Source organism: Triticum urartu, chromosome 4A (assembly GCF_056163025.1).
Source record: "Triticum urartu cultivar PI428250 chromosome 4A, HENAU_Tu73, whole genome shotgun sequence".
NCBI classification, from domain to species: domain Eukaryota; kingdom Viridiplantae; phylum Streptophyta; class Magnoliopsida; order Poales; family Poaceae; genus Triticum; species Triticum urartu.
In genome coordinates this window covers 595,767,177-595,780,192 of record NC_141876.1, presented here as the reverse complement: position 1 = coordinate 595,780,192, position 13,016 = coordinate 595,767,177, and the positions used below count along the sequence as shown (strand labels likewise).

Sequence of the window (13,016 nt, the reverse complement as noted above, 5' to 3'; positions counted from 1 at the left end):
CAAACAGTGGCAATGCAATTAGGAGGTCTGACTTTGAAGGCCACATGTACTGTACGCCATAGTAACTTGGCTATTGAGCATTCGAGCAAAAGATGTTGGATGGATTCATCTTGATCATAGAAACTACACCGTTTACTACCCTCCCAACTACGGTTTTCCAAGTTGTCCTCAGTCAAGATCACTTCCTTGTCAACAAACCACATAGAGACCTTTATTTTTAAAGGCACCTTAATTTTCCAAATGTGAATTGATTTTGGGATTGGACTGGTGTATATCAAATCTATATAAATAGATTTCAGTGAGAATACCCTTGACACCGAAAGTTTCCGGTGTAGTGTATCACGATCATGAGATAGGTTAACATCCATCGACCTACGCAAAAGATGTAGCCATCTATCCCATCGCCCCCACCAGGGATATCCCGATGTTTAAGGAACCAATCCTAGTATTGTACTTGTGTCTTTACTTTGTACAATATTATAAAGGGTTGTATATTGTATGGCTAGTCGCGTTTCCCCTAGCCATGTGTCTTCCCAAAACCTAGCAGTATTGCCGTTCTCTATAATAAATTTGGTCCTATTGAAAAAGGCAACCTTTGTTCGCATCAGTCCCTTCAAAAAAGGTGAATTGTTCAACTACGCCATTACTTGTGCGAGGGTTTTGGATTGCAAATTCTTGTTACGCGACAATTGTATCTACACACCCTCCTCAACAGATAGCCTGTATAGCCATTTACATAGCTAACGCTTGTTATTTACCTAAAGTTTTTCATCCCTAAACCCCCTTGGTATCTCGGCCTACAAATTATATCCCACTTGGCCAATATGTACTTAGATCTAGTCTCATCACTTTGCCAGAAAAAATGTGATCGATAAAAGTCCAACCTTTTTAGTACCCCCACAGGTACTTCAAAGAAGGACAATAGGTACATCGGCATAATTATGAACACCGAATTTATCAGAATTAGCGGACGCCCATAAGACATAAGCTTGCCCCTCCAGCGACTTAGTTTCTTCTCAAATCGATCTTCTATGCACATCCACCCTTTGTTGGTTAGTTTTCGGTGATGAGTTGGGATTCCAGCTCACACCCAGCTCACACCTAAACTACTGTCCATAATTTCCTATTCTTCCTTGGCGCGTCCAAAACAGAACAGTTTACTCTTGTTGAAATTGATTTGCAAACCCGATAGTTGTTTGAAAAAACACAAAACCAGTTTCATATTTCTAGCCTTTGCCAAATCATGTTCGATGAAAATAACCCCTCCGTCTACAAGATGAGGGTTAAGCCCACCCACATGACCGTCCTCTTTGGCTCGACCAATGAGGACCGGCAACATATCAGCAACGCGATTAAATAAGATATGAGACATGGATCCCCCTTATCAGTCTCTTTTGCATATGGAAATAATTACCTATGTTATCATTTGCCCTGATCCCTATGTTGCCTTTTTGTATAAAGGATTATATTCGACCTGCTTCCTCCAGGTCGCATCGAAACCCCCTTCATACGCAAAGCATCTTGCAAAAATTGTCATTTAACATTATCGTAAGCCTTCTCGATGTCCATTTTGAAGACCACTCCATCTAGTTTCTTTGAGTAAATTTCATGTAAGGTTTCATGAAGAACGGCCACACCCTCAAAGATATGTCTCTCCGACATGAAAGCCTTATGAGTCGGCGGCACCACAGTATGCGTAATCTGTGTGAGACCATGCAGACCGACTTTTGTAAATATTTTAAAGCTCACATTAAGCAGACATAACGGTCTGAACTGCTCAATGTGAAACGCCTCCTCCTTTGAAAACAATGTAATAGTTCCAAAGTTGTGCCCGAACAATTGTAGTTGGCCATTAAATAGATCATGGAACATGAGTATAAGGTCACATTTAATGATATCACAACACCTCTTATAAAATTCAGCTGGAAAACCATCTGGGCCCGGTTCCTTATTATTCTTCATTTGTACTATCACCTCGAACACCTACTTCTCCGAGAAAGGTCCCGTCAGAATCTCATTCTCACCGGCCCCTAGTTGGAGTAAATCTCCAACCACATGCTCGTTGAGCGAAACAAGGTTCCCCACTGGCGCCCCAAATAGCTTTCTGTAGAACTCTATGATATAGAATTTTAGATTCTCGTTCCCTACAATTGTACCCTCGTCTTGTTTAAATTGAATAATTATTGGTTCTTTTCATGTATGTTGTATCGAGAGTCGGCAATATATCATATGCCTATTTAATCATCATCCCTAGCTTTGAGCAGTTGATCTTATAATTAATTTATTATATCTTTTCAGTATATAACGGAATTTAGCCGTTTGCACTAATTTATATTTTTCGCAATAGTAATTGTGTCGTATTTTTTGGGTAAAAATCGGTGTCAACGAACGCCAGCTGAAATTGATAATATGTTAATGATGCCCGCTCCTATGTGGGCAACTACCACATCCGGTCAAATGACATGGCCACGAAGATTAGAGGTAATAGGTGTTGCCGCCGCAGGACTCAGTTATGAGAGCCTGAAGGTAGAACGAGCAAGAGTGTTACACGGTGGATGGAGCCGAGAGGGAGGATGAAAAAGAGAGGCGGCAAGCGACATACTTCATCCTCTCCAGTCTCCAGTCGCTGCATCCTCCCCAGTGGGAATCGGAACGCCACCGCTAACATCTCTCCCACATCATCGTGGAATCACCGCCAACAGCGGGGACTAGGTCTTTGAATCAAGGTAGCTCGTTCGTGTAGATGAAGTGAAGAATGGCCTTGAAAACCGCAACTCTCATGGCATAAAATTTTACATGGTCCTTGCCGGTAGCCGATTACACCTCCTTTTGTAGCACCGGTAACCGTGTAGCTACAACGAGCCCACATGCCCGTGGATCTCGCTGTCCTTGACGAGGAACTTGACATCCCAACAGTTCTCACTAGCTAGCAGTTGCTCGAGGTGCAGGGCCAAGTTGGACTGTGACACGGGTATCACAGCGCCGACTACAATGGTGCTGCTAGTGCAAGACTTTGTGGTTACCTCAACTCGACATTGGACAGTGAGAGCCCCGTCATGTCCGACATAGTGTGAATTCGCTGATTCCACTGTGATGAAGTCTGGGATTCCATAGCCCTCACCTACGGCATCGGCATAGACATGTGTAAAATTGATCTGGTGCACCGGTGACTTACCGGCGGGGTCTCTGAGCTTAAAGGTCAACGATGCTTTCAGTAGTCGTCGTCATCATCATCATCATCATCATCCTCGTCATTGTCATCGCTGCCTTTGTTGTCGTAATGGTTGTTATCATCCTCATATATAATCATCATTGTTGTCGGCCGACCGCTTGAGCAAGAGGCCAGTGTACTCGGCCTTGTCCCCTTCTTGGCCGATCGAGAGGGTAACCATTTATCTACCGAGGCAAAAGTTCTCGCACAACCGGACAATTTGCTTCCTAAGCGTATCCATGGTTTGTGTCAGCTCCCTGCTCTGCACTATATATATGCTCTTGCCTTACTGGTCGATCGAGAGGGCTAGCTCCTTATGACTCTTTTTTTTTCACCTGTTGCGATGAAGCTCTTGCTTCTGCGGGGAATTTTATCCTTGGCCGAAAAAATTACTGTAATCGTTAAACTATTCCAGTATCGAAGGATCTGGTCCATTAGATCAAGACGGATACATGGTACGTATTATTTGTACAAATATCTGCCATTTTGTTCCATCTGCTCTTTTTAAATAGCTTGCCACGCCCGGTCGCTCCATCTGCCTCATCCAAACATTCGACAGTGATGCATCTAACATTTATACTTGCACAAGAGAGGTGTGTATATCTAGCTGATATTAAGCACGTATAATTCACTATGTGATCCACAGGCCAAATGCCGAATCAGGTTACGAAAGCATCACACATCACAAAGAATAGAACACATGGCATGCATACATCCACGATGCAAATTTGTACGTAAGCAAACATGCTTGGTATACATTAGCTGCAAGCCGCCGCTGATATTTTTGTCAGCAAGTATGTAAGATAATTTCTGGAAATTTTATTTAAAGTAGAAAAAGGATGGTACATCCATGAGGTTACAAAACATGATTGGCCCCAACAAGTGGTTGTGAGCTACATCGACAGACAAACTATTAACCTCCTGTCACGACTTTATTGCTCCCAGACACGACATGGTTGCTCCCAGATACGGTATTGTTGCTCCCGGATACGGTATTGTGACTCCCGGATACGGTGTGGAAGCTCCCAGATACATTATTGTCAATCCCGGAAACAACATTGTTGTTGTCAGTTACGATATGTTTGCTCCCAGATACGACATGGTTGCTACCGGTTACGGTATTGTCGCTCCCGGTTGTGATGGTATTGTTGCTCCCAGCCACCGTGTTGTTGTTCCCGGATATGACAGTGTTGTCGTTTCCGGATACAACATTGGTTCTACCAGATCGGACTTTGTTGTTTGTCCCGGATATGATATTTGGTTGTTGTTGTTGGAGTGTTCTTCTGTTACCCAGTGAACGACCAGTGGAGGCAAGGCCCTTGAGCTGTATCAATCTCTTGGGTACCTCGCCAACCAATAAATTATTAGAGAGATCCAAGTAGCGAAGGTGATCAAGCTCACCAATCCATGATGAGATGGTTCCGATCAGTTTGTTGTTGGCAAGGTTGAGCTCCACCAGCTGCGTGAGGCCCGCCAAGGATGCTCCAGAGATAGGCCCCGCAAGCCCGTGCCCAGGGAGCCGAAGCGCCGTGACGCGTCCACTTGTGCCGTCGCAGCTCACACCTTCCCAGCCACAGCACGAGGCGCCGGACCAGACGGCACGTAGGAGCACGCCACCACCACCCAGGTTCCCGGCGAAGCCCTGCAGCGCGTGGAGGTCGTCGGTGTGGCATGACATAGCGCTCGCCGCTGGCAAGAGAAACGCCAACAAGTGGAGCAGCAGCCAGCATTTCGCCATGGATCTAGCTGAAGTATGCTATCTATGCACAAACGCAACAACTCTCGGTAAGAAACCTTGTTTGGTGTGCAATTGATTCGCAAGTGCTCTTGGCAAAAACTGCTTGGGTGGTGCATGTTATCTTATAGTGTGTGTGTGTGTGTGTGTAAGTACGCGTTGCAAGTGGTTCGGTACTGTTAGTCCGTGGCCACAAGGCCCACAAGTGCCTCCCAATTCAACTTGGTTTTTGTTGTTGTCCGTCGACTGAAATCCATCGACTCCAGCTGCTGCTGCTCCTCCAAGTCAATTCAAACTTCTTCAAGTCCATTATTGCTTGTTGTGATGTTGTCAGCTGCCACGTAGGATCTGGGCTGAGCTGGAGAGGTAACCTAAGAGAGAGGAGATTGCCGTATGCAAGAATAGTCGCCTTTTGTGGGGGCATCTTCAAAACGGACCCTCAAACCTCCCGCAACCGTACGAACTGTGTGAGTTGGATGTGTTTAGTCATCCAACACGGTCCTGTACTGCTCTGCCAAGTGGTCCGGACGCACTTTTTCCGGCAAACTTGATACTAACTACGTGGGGCGGGAGGGGGGGGGGGCTTTGCAGGAGTTCGAACAACAGACACGTAGGACTCCGACACCCCCCACCCACACCAAACCCCCTTCCGGACGCCGCGCCTCCATCCTTCAATTTTCTCTCTTCAATTTTTCTCTCTTGCCATCCTCGTAGCTCCACCACCCCGGCCGCCATGCCACGCCCCTGCCGGAACTCGTCGAGTCCGGCACCTCCAATGGTACACCCAGGCTCCAAGCCGCTTCTACTCCGCCGCTGTTCTACAACTCTCCTCCGACCACCGCGCAGCTACCATCAGCTCCTACGATACACACCATGCTCGACAACTGTTCGATGAAATGTGCTCGTGCTGATTTTTTGTCCCTTCTTCTTTGAAGCAACGGATTCGGATATGGAATACATATACAAGCACTATGTTGAGTCGTCTGACGGCTCGTCCGACGAGAAGGACTATAGGGAAGAGGCGACGATGATGCAGGCGGTCCGTGCAGACGCGGAGTGTGCGGAAGAGCATGCTCTCAATTTCAAGGAATCAATCAAGAGTCATCGAGTGCTCAACCGCAACAGTGTGGGTGGCCATTTGATGCCCCCTGATGGATGACTACTTTGCCCCTGATGCCCTCTGTGCTGACAATTTTCGCCGGCGCTTCCGGATACGCAAAAGTGTCTTCAATTGTATGTACCATGGCGTTCGGTCCTTTGATGGCTAATTCATCTTGAAGAAGGATGCCGTGGGAATGGTTGGTTTCTCTGGTTACTAGAAGTGCAGGGCCGCACTGCGGATGCTTGCATATGGCACAACCGCTGATTCGTGGGACGAGTATCTACGGATGTCTGAGAGCACATGCGGAGATGCCATGATCAGGTTTGTAATTACCATGATTGAGGTGTTTGGACCTTAGTACCGGAGAGAACCTACTGTGGCATACACCAAGAGGGTCTTAGAAATTTCGGAAGCAAGAGAGTGGCCAGGTTTGCTCGGATCTCTTGACTGCATGCATTGGAAATAGAAGAACCACCCAAAAGCTTTACATATGGGCAATAGTACGGTCATGTTAAGAAGCCCACCGTCATTCTTGAAGCAGTTGCATCAAAGGATCTTTGGATCTGGCACGCTTTCTGTGGCATGCCCAGATCTCATAATGACATCAATGTGTTGCAGCGATCACCATTGTTTGCTAGGCTGGCTGAAGGAAAAGCTCCTCCTTGCCACCATACTCTCAATGGGCATGAGTACAACATGTGCTACTATCTGGTTGACGGTATGTATCAACTGTGGGCTACCTTTGTGAATACCATCTCTAACCTAGATGGCCAGAAAAAGCCTCACTTTGCCCAAAGACAAGAAACACTTAAAAAGGATGTTGAGATGGCATTTGGAGTTCTGTAGGCACGTTTTGAGGTTAGTGGACCTGTTAAACAATGAGATCAAGCGACCTTATCTGAGGTGATGACCTATTTTGTGATCATGCACAATATGATCGTGGAGGATGAGGGTTAGGATGCTGCCGCGAGTCTTGAATTTGAGAACATGGGTAATCCTATCGAACTTTCTGACCAGAATCCAGTCACATTTGAAGAGTTTATTCAAATGCATCAACAAATTCGGCATCGAGCAACTGAAGGAAGATCTGATTGGGCATCTGTGGACGATTAAAAGGGACAACAATGTTGGAGTATAATATTTGAACTTATTTATTGTTGCATTTGAAGATTTGAAATACTCTAGACTATATATACGGCTATTTGAGTGTGAAGGCTTTAGAAAAAATTTAGTCCGGATGTATGCGGATAACATTGGATGGTTGGCTTCCACATCCGTGTTCATGGACTGGTCCCATGTTCGTGGACGAACTTGAGAGCAAATTTACGGGTCAATGTTGTACTTCATTAGTGTCAAAGAAGCTTTACATTATGGGATGGGGGAGTAGATGCCCTCACCCATGCTATGTGGAGTGATCCCGTGTGACTACAGTTCCAGTGACCAGAGAGAAAGAGGGATACCCAAAAATCGTAGGAAGATATTATAAGCGGACGTCAAAGAATACCCAAAAAAGACGGCGCATTGTGACCAGCTTTAATGTAAAGACTATGTTGACTTTTCTTAAGCCGACTAATTCTACATGGTTATACACATTGATTAGCAAATAATATTGGGTGTCTGGCTGGGCGTGGAATAAAGATTTAGAAACATACCAATTTCTAGCAATCGAGCGAGGCAAAAAAAACATAAGGTCAATATCTTTTTTTTCAAATATGCACAAGTGTGCATATCGTATATTAAAGAAAAAAGGCAAAGAAAGCCTCCACCAAACATAAGGTCAATATCATCGAGGAACATATTTGTAAGATAATTAGCAAGCACCAAGCTAACTAAAAGTTTGAGATTGCCCACTAATATAGTTTCAACATATTACATCATGCAGTTGAAAAACACGTGATGATGTACCCCAAACACATGTCAAATGGTAGTATGCAAGATCAACGTTCGGGATTTTTGTCCACATACAGTCTGAAGATGATGAGTGGGTTTGGTGTGGCTGTTTACGGTGGAGCACATCCTAAACGCATGAAATATACTTTTCATATTTTATTTCATGAAATATACTTTTCATATTTTGTTCTATATATGTGGTAAACCATATAAATGTTTGAATGGTTGAAAGATTAATACTTCTTATATATTTTGAACAGATTAAGTACAACTTGTAGCAATGTACGCAGTGCTATTGTGCTAATTACAGAAATCCACTGTATTCTGCTGCAGTTTATTGTGTAGAACGTAAGACATGGATGCACGGTACTCTGACACGATAATTGGTAGACTGTATTTACAACCGTCATCTTCGTCGAGCACGGTACTCTGACATGGATGCATGGAACGTAAATCATTATATTAACTTCTACATGTCGGCAAGGAACTACTTGATGCCACAAGTATCACAAGCAAGACAAAATATCAAGCAACATGTTGGCTGGATGATATTAAGTGAACCTGGGAGTACTAGGCTACTACTAGAGTGCAACTGCAGTCTACCATACACAAGTACTAGCTAGTTAGGAAGAAGCTGCAATTTCCTCTTGTAAGCTGAGGATATGGTACATGAGGTGTATCAGTCACTAGATAAGGTACATGTTAGGTGTGAGAAAACTGAGCTACAAGCCAGATGCTTATAGCTAGAGGGCGAACAGGGTGATACATGGACCTTGTAATTTCCCATAGCCTGTATAGCATACTAAAACTATATTTATTTTAAATAAATAAATTCATATCAATATTTCTACTCCTGGACAATCATGGGCCATTGAGTTGGTCGTTGGATAAATCATTACTATGAGCTGTAATAGGAAGGAAGCTGTAGTTGTCTCTTTTGAACTGACCCAAACCAAATACTCCCCAGTTTAAAAAATATAAGGCATATTTTTTTCTTAAATAGTCATATTTATTTAACTTGGTCAGTCCAGAGCCAAAAAAAAATAATACCAAACATCCACAATTCTGAATAAATGAAATATGAAATTTATTTTATGATGAATCTAATGAGACGAATTTGATATTATGGATATTGATATATTTCTCTAACATTTCATCAAACTTAAAGAGGTTTGTCTTTTCATCAAAAAATAATACACTTTATATTTCGAAACAGAGGGAGTAATTTTTTTAATGAAAACTCAACAACACCAACGGCGCAACAAAGCGTGCCCAACCCTTGTAGCATATTCCATGTAGGAGTATTTCTTTCTTTAGGAGAATATTCCATGTATTTCCCTCCAAAGCTTGTTTACTCTGGAGAACCAAAAATTTATAATCATGTGTCTCCATGTATTTCCCTCTTATTGGGGCTTCTGTTTTAAGCTTGTACCTCGTGTACTCTTTTATGTACCACAACTTGTAGCAATCAATGTACTCATATGCACAGTGGTAATCATAGAAATGCAATATACTCTCCGATCCAGCTTAAGAGACAGCAATGCACAGTACTAACAGCATGACTAGTAGACTGCATTCACAACCGCCATCTTCGTCGAGCACATCTAAGTCAACTTGTTTCTGATGAAAGCAATACTGTTGACTTGTATGTACATGTCGGCAAGATCGGAAATCTACTTGATGCATGCCACCAGAGGTATCACTATCATGAGACAAAATACCAAGCAATCATGCACGTGAGATGATATTCAGTGAACCTACTAGCCAGTGTTCACATGTCTGTAGTAGCTACAAAGAAGCTGCAGTTTCTCTTGTGAGCTGTGAAGATGAAGTACATGAGGCGTACCTACTAGTCACTAGATAAGGTACCACTGAATATCTAAATGAGGTGTATCTAGCGTTCCATACGGTGAGAGGTAAGTAGTTAAGCTTGTAGCCTATCTTCTACGGGCAATCTCCTCAACGACACCCCTCGCAGCAAGCTGTGTGCCCCCGGGCAAAAAGTTCTTTGGCAACCCACGGACGTCCGCTTCTTGGCATGGCTCCTCTGGCACGATCTGATCGTTCCAAACGTGCGAGTCAGCGTCTTCTCTTGTGCTATATGTTTCTTCCGCGATCGAGACGGCCAAGCACATCCTCCTTCACTGCACCTTCGCTTTACAATTTTGGGCCCACCTAAGTCTTCCCAAATGGAGATCTTTTTTTTTTGCTGGGGAATGAAGATCTTTTCCTTATTGCAAGGTCACAAATGCAGCATCAGCTGGATGCAAATTTCGTTTGCTGACGGTCATATCCATTGGTAGGGCTATACACGAGTCGAGCCATGCCGCACTTTGGTGAACCGAGCTGAGCTAACTCGGAAGCTGTGATGAGCCGATGCAAGCACCTCAACTCAAGCTTTTTCTTCACGGGTACCTCGACTCGATGTTAGCTCCGGCTCAGTCCGGCTCGCAAGCCTCTAACGGGAGTTGTTTAGGACCGGTTCAGGAGCTATATTTTTCGCTTTTGAAAGCAAACAAGGATGTATATTGAACATGTATGACTGTAGGTGTGTTTGTTTGGGCTGCAACTTCTCCGGCTGCAGCTGCAACGGCTCCGGCTGGAAGGAGTAGTTGTAGCTGCTAGCTGCAGCTGAAAGGTTGGAGCTGAGGTGCAGTCATTTGGCACTCATGTTGTAGTAGCTGCGGCTGATGCTGAAACATGCGGAAATGACCATACCTGTTGTTCTGTAGATTGGGTTGAAGTGTTGATTGTACTGATTTAACAGTAAATGACCTGATTAAGTGCTGTTTTTGTTGTACATAGTTATTTTTCACAGTATTGAACTGAAATTACACTAGTTGATGGTATTAATAGTATAGTTGAATAAATTTGGCATATATTCGACATATGACAACCCATCACAACATATAGTAGTAATTACATATATTACATCCAACCATCATTATGTTGCAAAATTCAAGGTTATGGTGAAAATACAACAGTACTACTCTCTCGCCGTAATCACCGAACACAAAACCGTCTTTGCTTTAAGCCGTGTCATTAAGCCCTGATAGGCAGTGAGAATGAAGGACCTGGTTGGTCTAGCACATATGACAGTAGCAGTTCATCATACGGCAGTAGTAGTTCCTGGTAGGTTTAGCAGTAGCCGTTCAAATTAGAAAATAATCTATGAAATTTGCATCACATAGCAGTAGCACTAGCAAAGGAAATTTGCAGCGCACACACACAACACAGGCAGTAACAACACGGAGACAAAGCACACACTGACGCATCAGCCCATGCATGTACTACGCCACACGGCGTCGAAATTGTAGAGGGTCGGGCCAGCGTCGTCGGTGTCGAAGCAGGGCGAGCCGGCGCCGTGGGAGTCAAAGAGGCCCCGGTGGCGGTGGCAGAGTCGAAGAAGCTCAGGGCGAGCCGGCGGAGTCGGAAGGAGAAGAGGAACTGGGCGGAGGGGAAGCTTGTGATGGGGAGTTTCGGGGAGGGGTCGATCCGTTCCACCGGCCAGTGGAGCGAAGGGGTTCCGATCGCCGGAGATTCGCCGGTGGCGGCGGCGGGGGACGAGAGAAAAACCTAGGCAAATGTTCTCGGTTTTTTTTAATGGTTTGGATTTTCTTACCACATGTGTCATGTAGCAGATGTTCTCGGTTGAGACGTATGTTAGTACGGTGGGAACGAACCGTTCAGTAGCTGTTTAGGTGTAGTATGTAAATTGGTGGGAGGGTAAACCCGTCTTTTGTATATTTGGAGCCAGCTCCTGCCGCGAAAAGCCTGAAATGGCAGATGCCCCTTTTGGGTCAAAAATTTGGAGCGCTCCGGCCCAGGGCTCTTTGGAGCTGGCTTAGAAAATGGCTTCTGGCCCTAAAAAGCGGGAGCCCAAACAAAGACACCCTACGTATATCTTAAAATGGTCATAGTAATGTAAAATGGTTATATTTTCATATGAAAAGTGTAGAAATACGAACCTATAACAAGATAAAGTTAGCCACTGTAGCTTATTTCTATTCAAACAGAGAACATAGAGAAGCAATCTATTCGTTACCCCTTCCGTTCCATAATTTTTGCCGTGGTTTTAGTTCAACAGATATCTCTCATGCCTAAATTTCAAAGGATATATTTAGGTTGTACCACAATAACCTAAACGCAAGTGTTAAATGGGTAAATGATGATAACGACACAAAGAAAAAGTTCTTATGCATCCAGTGCAAAATATAGAAACATCTACATCAGAAGACCACATATGATCCACCTCCATTTTACATACACCAAAATAGCAACATTCACATGAGTCTACCTGTAACAATAGTTGTTGCAAATGTTGGGAGTAGATGACCAGTGAAATAAGTAAAAAAGAATAGTACTCCCTCCGTAAAGAAATATAAGATCGTTTAGATCATTACTTCAACGATCTAAGCAATTTTATATTTCTTTACAGAGGGAGTAGAAACTAATGTAGTTACTAATAGTTGCAATCCACCACACTCCTGGGCAACTTGATGCTTTGAACATCCTCCTCCCCACCCTAATTTTTTGAAAGTTAGCCATGACATAACATCAGAGAGTGAATGTGTAACAAAAATATGGAAATCATGCCACCACATTTTGTCTTAGTGGGCACCTGATACGTCTCCAACGTATCTATAATTTTTGATTGCTTCATGCTATATTATCTACTGTTTTGGACTATATTGGGCTTTATTTTCCACTTTTATATTATTTTTGGGACTAACCTATTAACCGGAGGCCCAGCCCAGAATTGATTTTTTTGCCTATTTCAGTGTTTCGGAGAAACAGAATATCAAACGGAATAAAACCTTCGGGAACGTGATTTTCTCACCGAACGTGATCCAGGAGACTTGGACCCTACTCCAAGGAGTCAAAGAGGAGGTCACGAGGGTGGGGGGCACGCCCCCTGCCTCGTGGGCCCCTCGGTGCTCCACCGACGTACTCCTTCCTCCTATATATACCTACGTACCCCCAAACGATCAGAACAGGAGCCAAAAACCTAATTCCACCGCCGCAAATTTCTATATCCATGAGATCCCATCTTAGGGCCTGTTTCGGAGCTCCGCCGG

At 44.1% G+C, this 13,016-nt stretch overlaps 1 protein-coding gene across 1 annotated transcript; it reads right to left on the bottom strand.

The window, feature by feature from the left end:
* Positions 1-4,010: 4,010 nt before the first annotated feature.
* Positions 4,011-5,050, bottom strand: LOC125553110 (uncharacterized). Its single transcript, XM_048716886.2, has one exon. It carries the CDS (start codon positions 4,947-4,949, stop codon positions 4,125-4,127), a length of 825 nt encoding a protein of 274 aa, XP_048572843.2. The 5' UTR covers positions 4,950-5,050; the 3' UTR covers positions 4,011-4,124.
* Positions 5,051-13,016: the final 7,966 nt, after the last annotated feature.

What these genes read in the sequence shown, in the direction of transcription:
- LOC125553110 (XM_048716886.2), bottom strand. Translation starts at nt 4,949, where the DNA reads ATGGCGAAATGCTGGCTGCTGCTCCACTTGTTGGCGTTTCTCTTGCCA.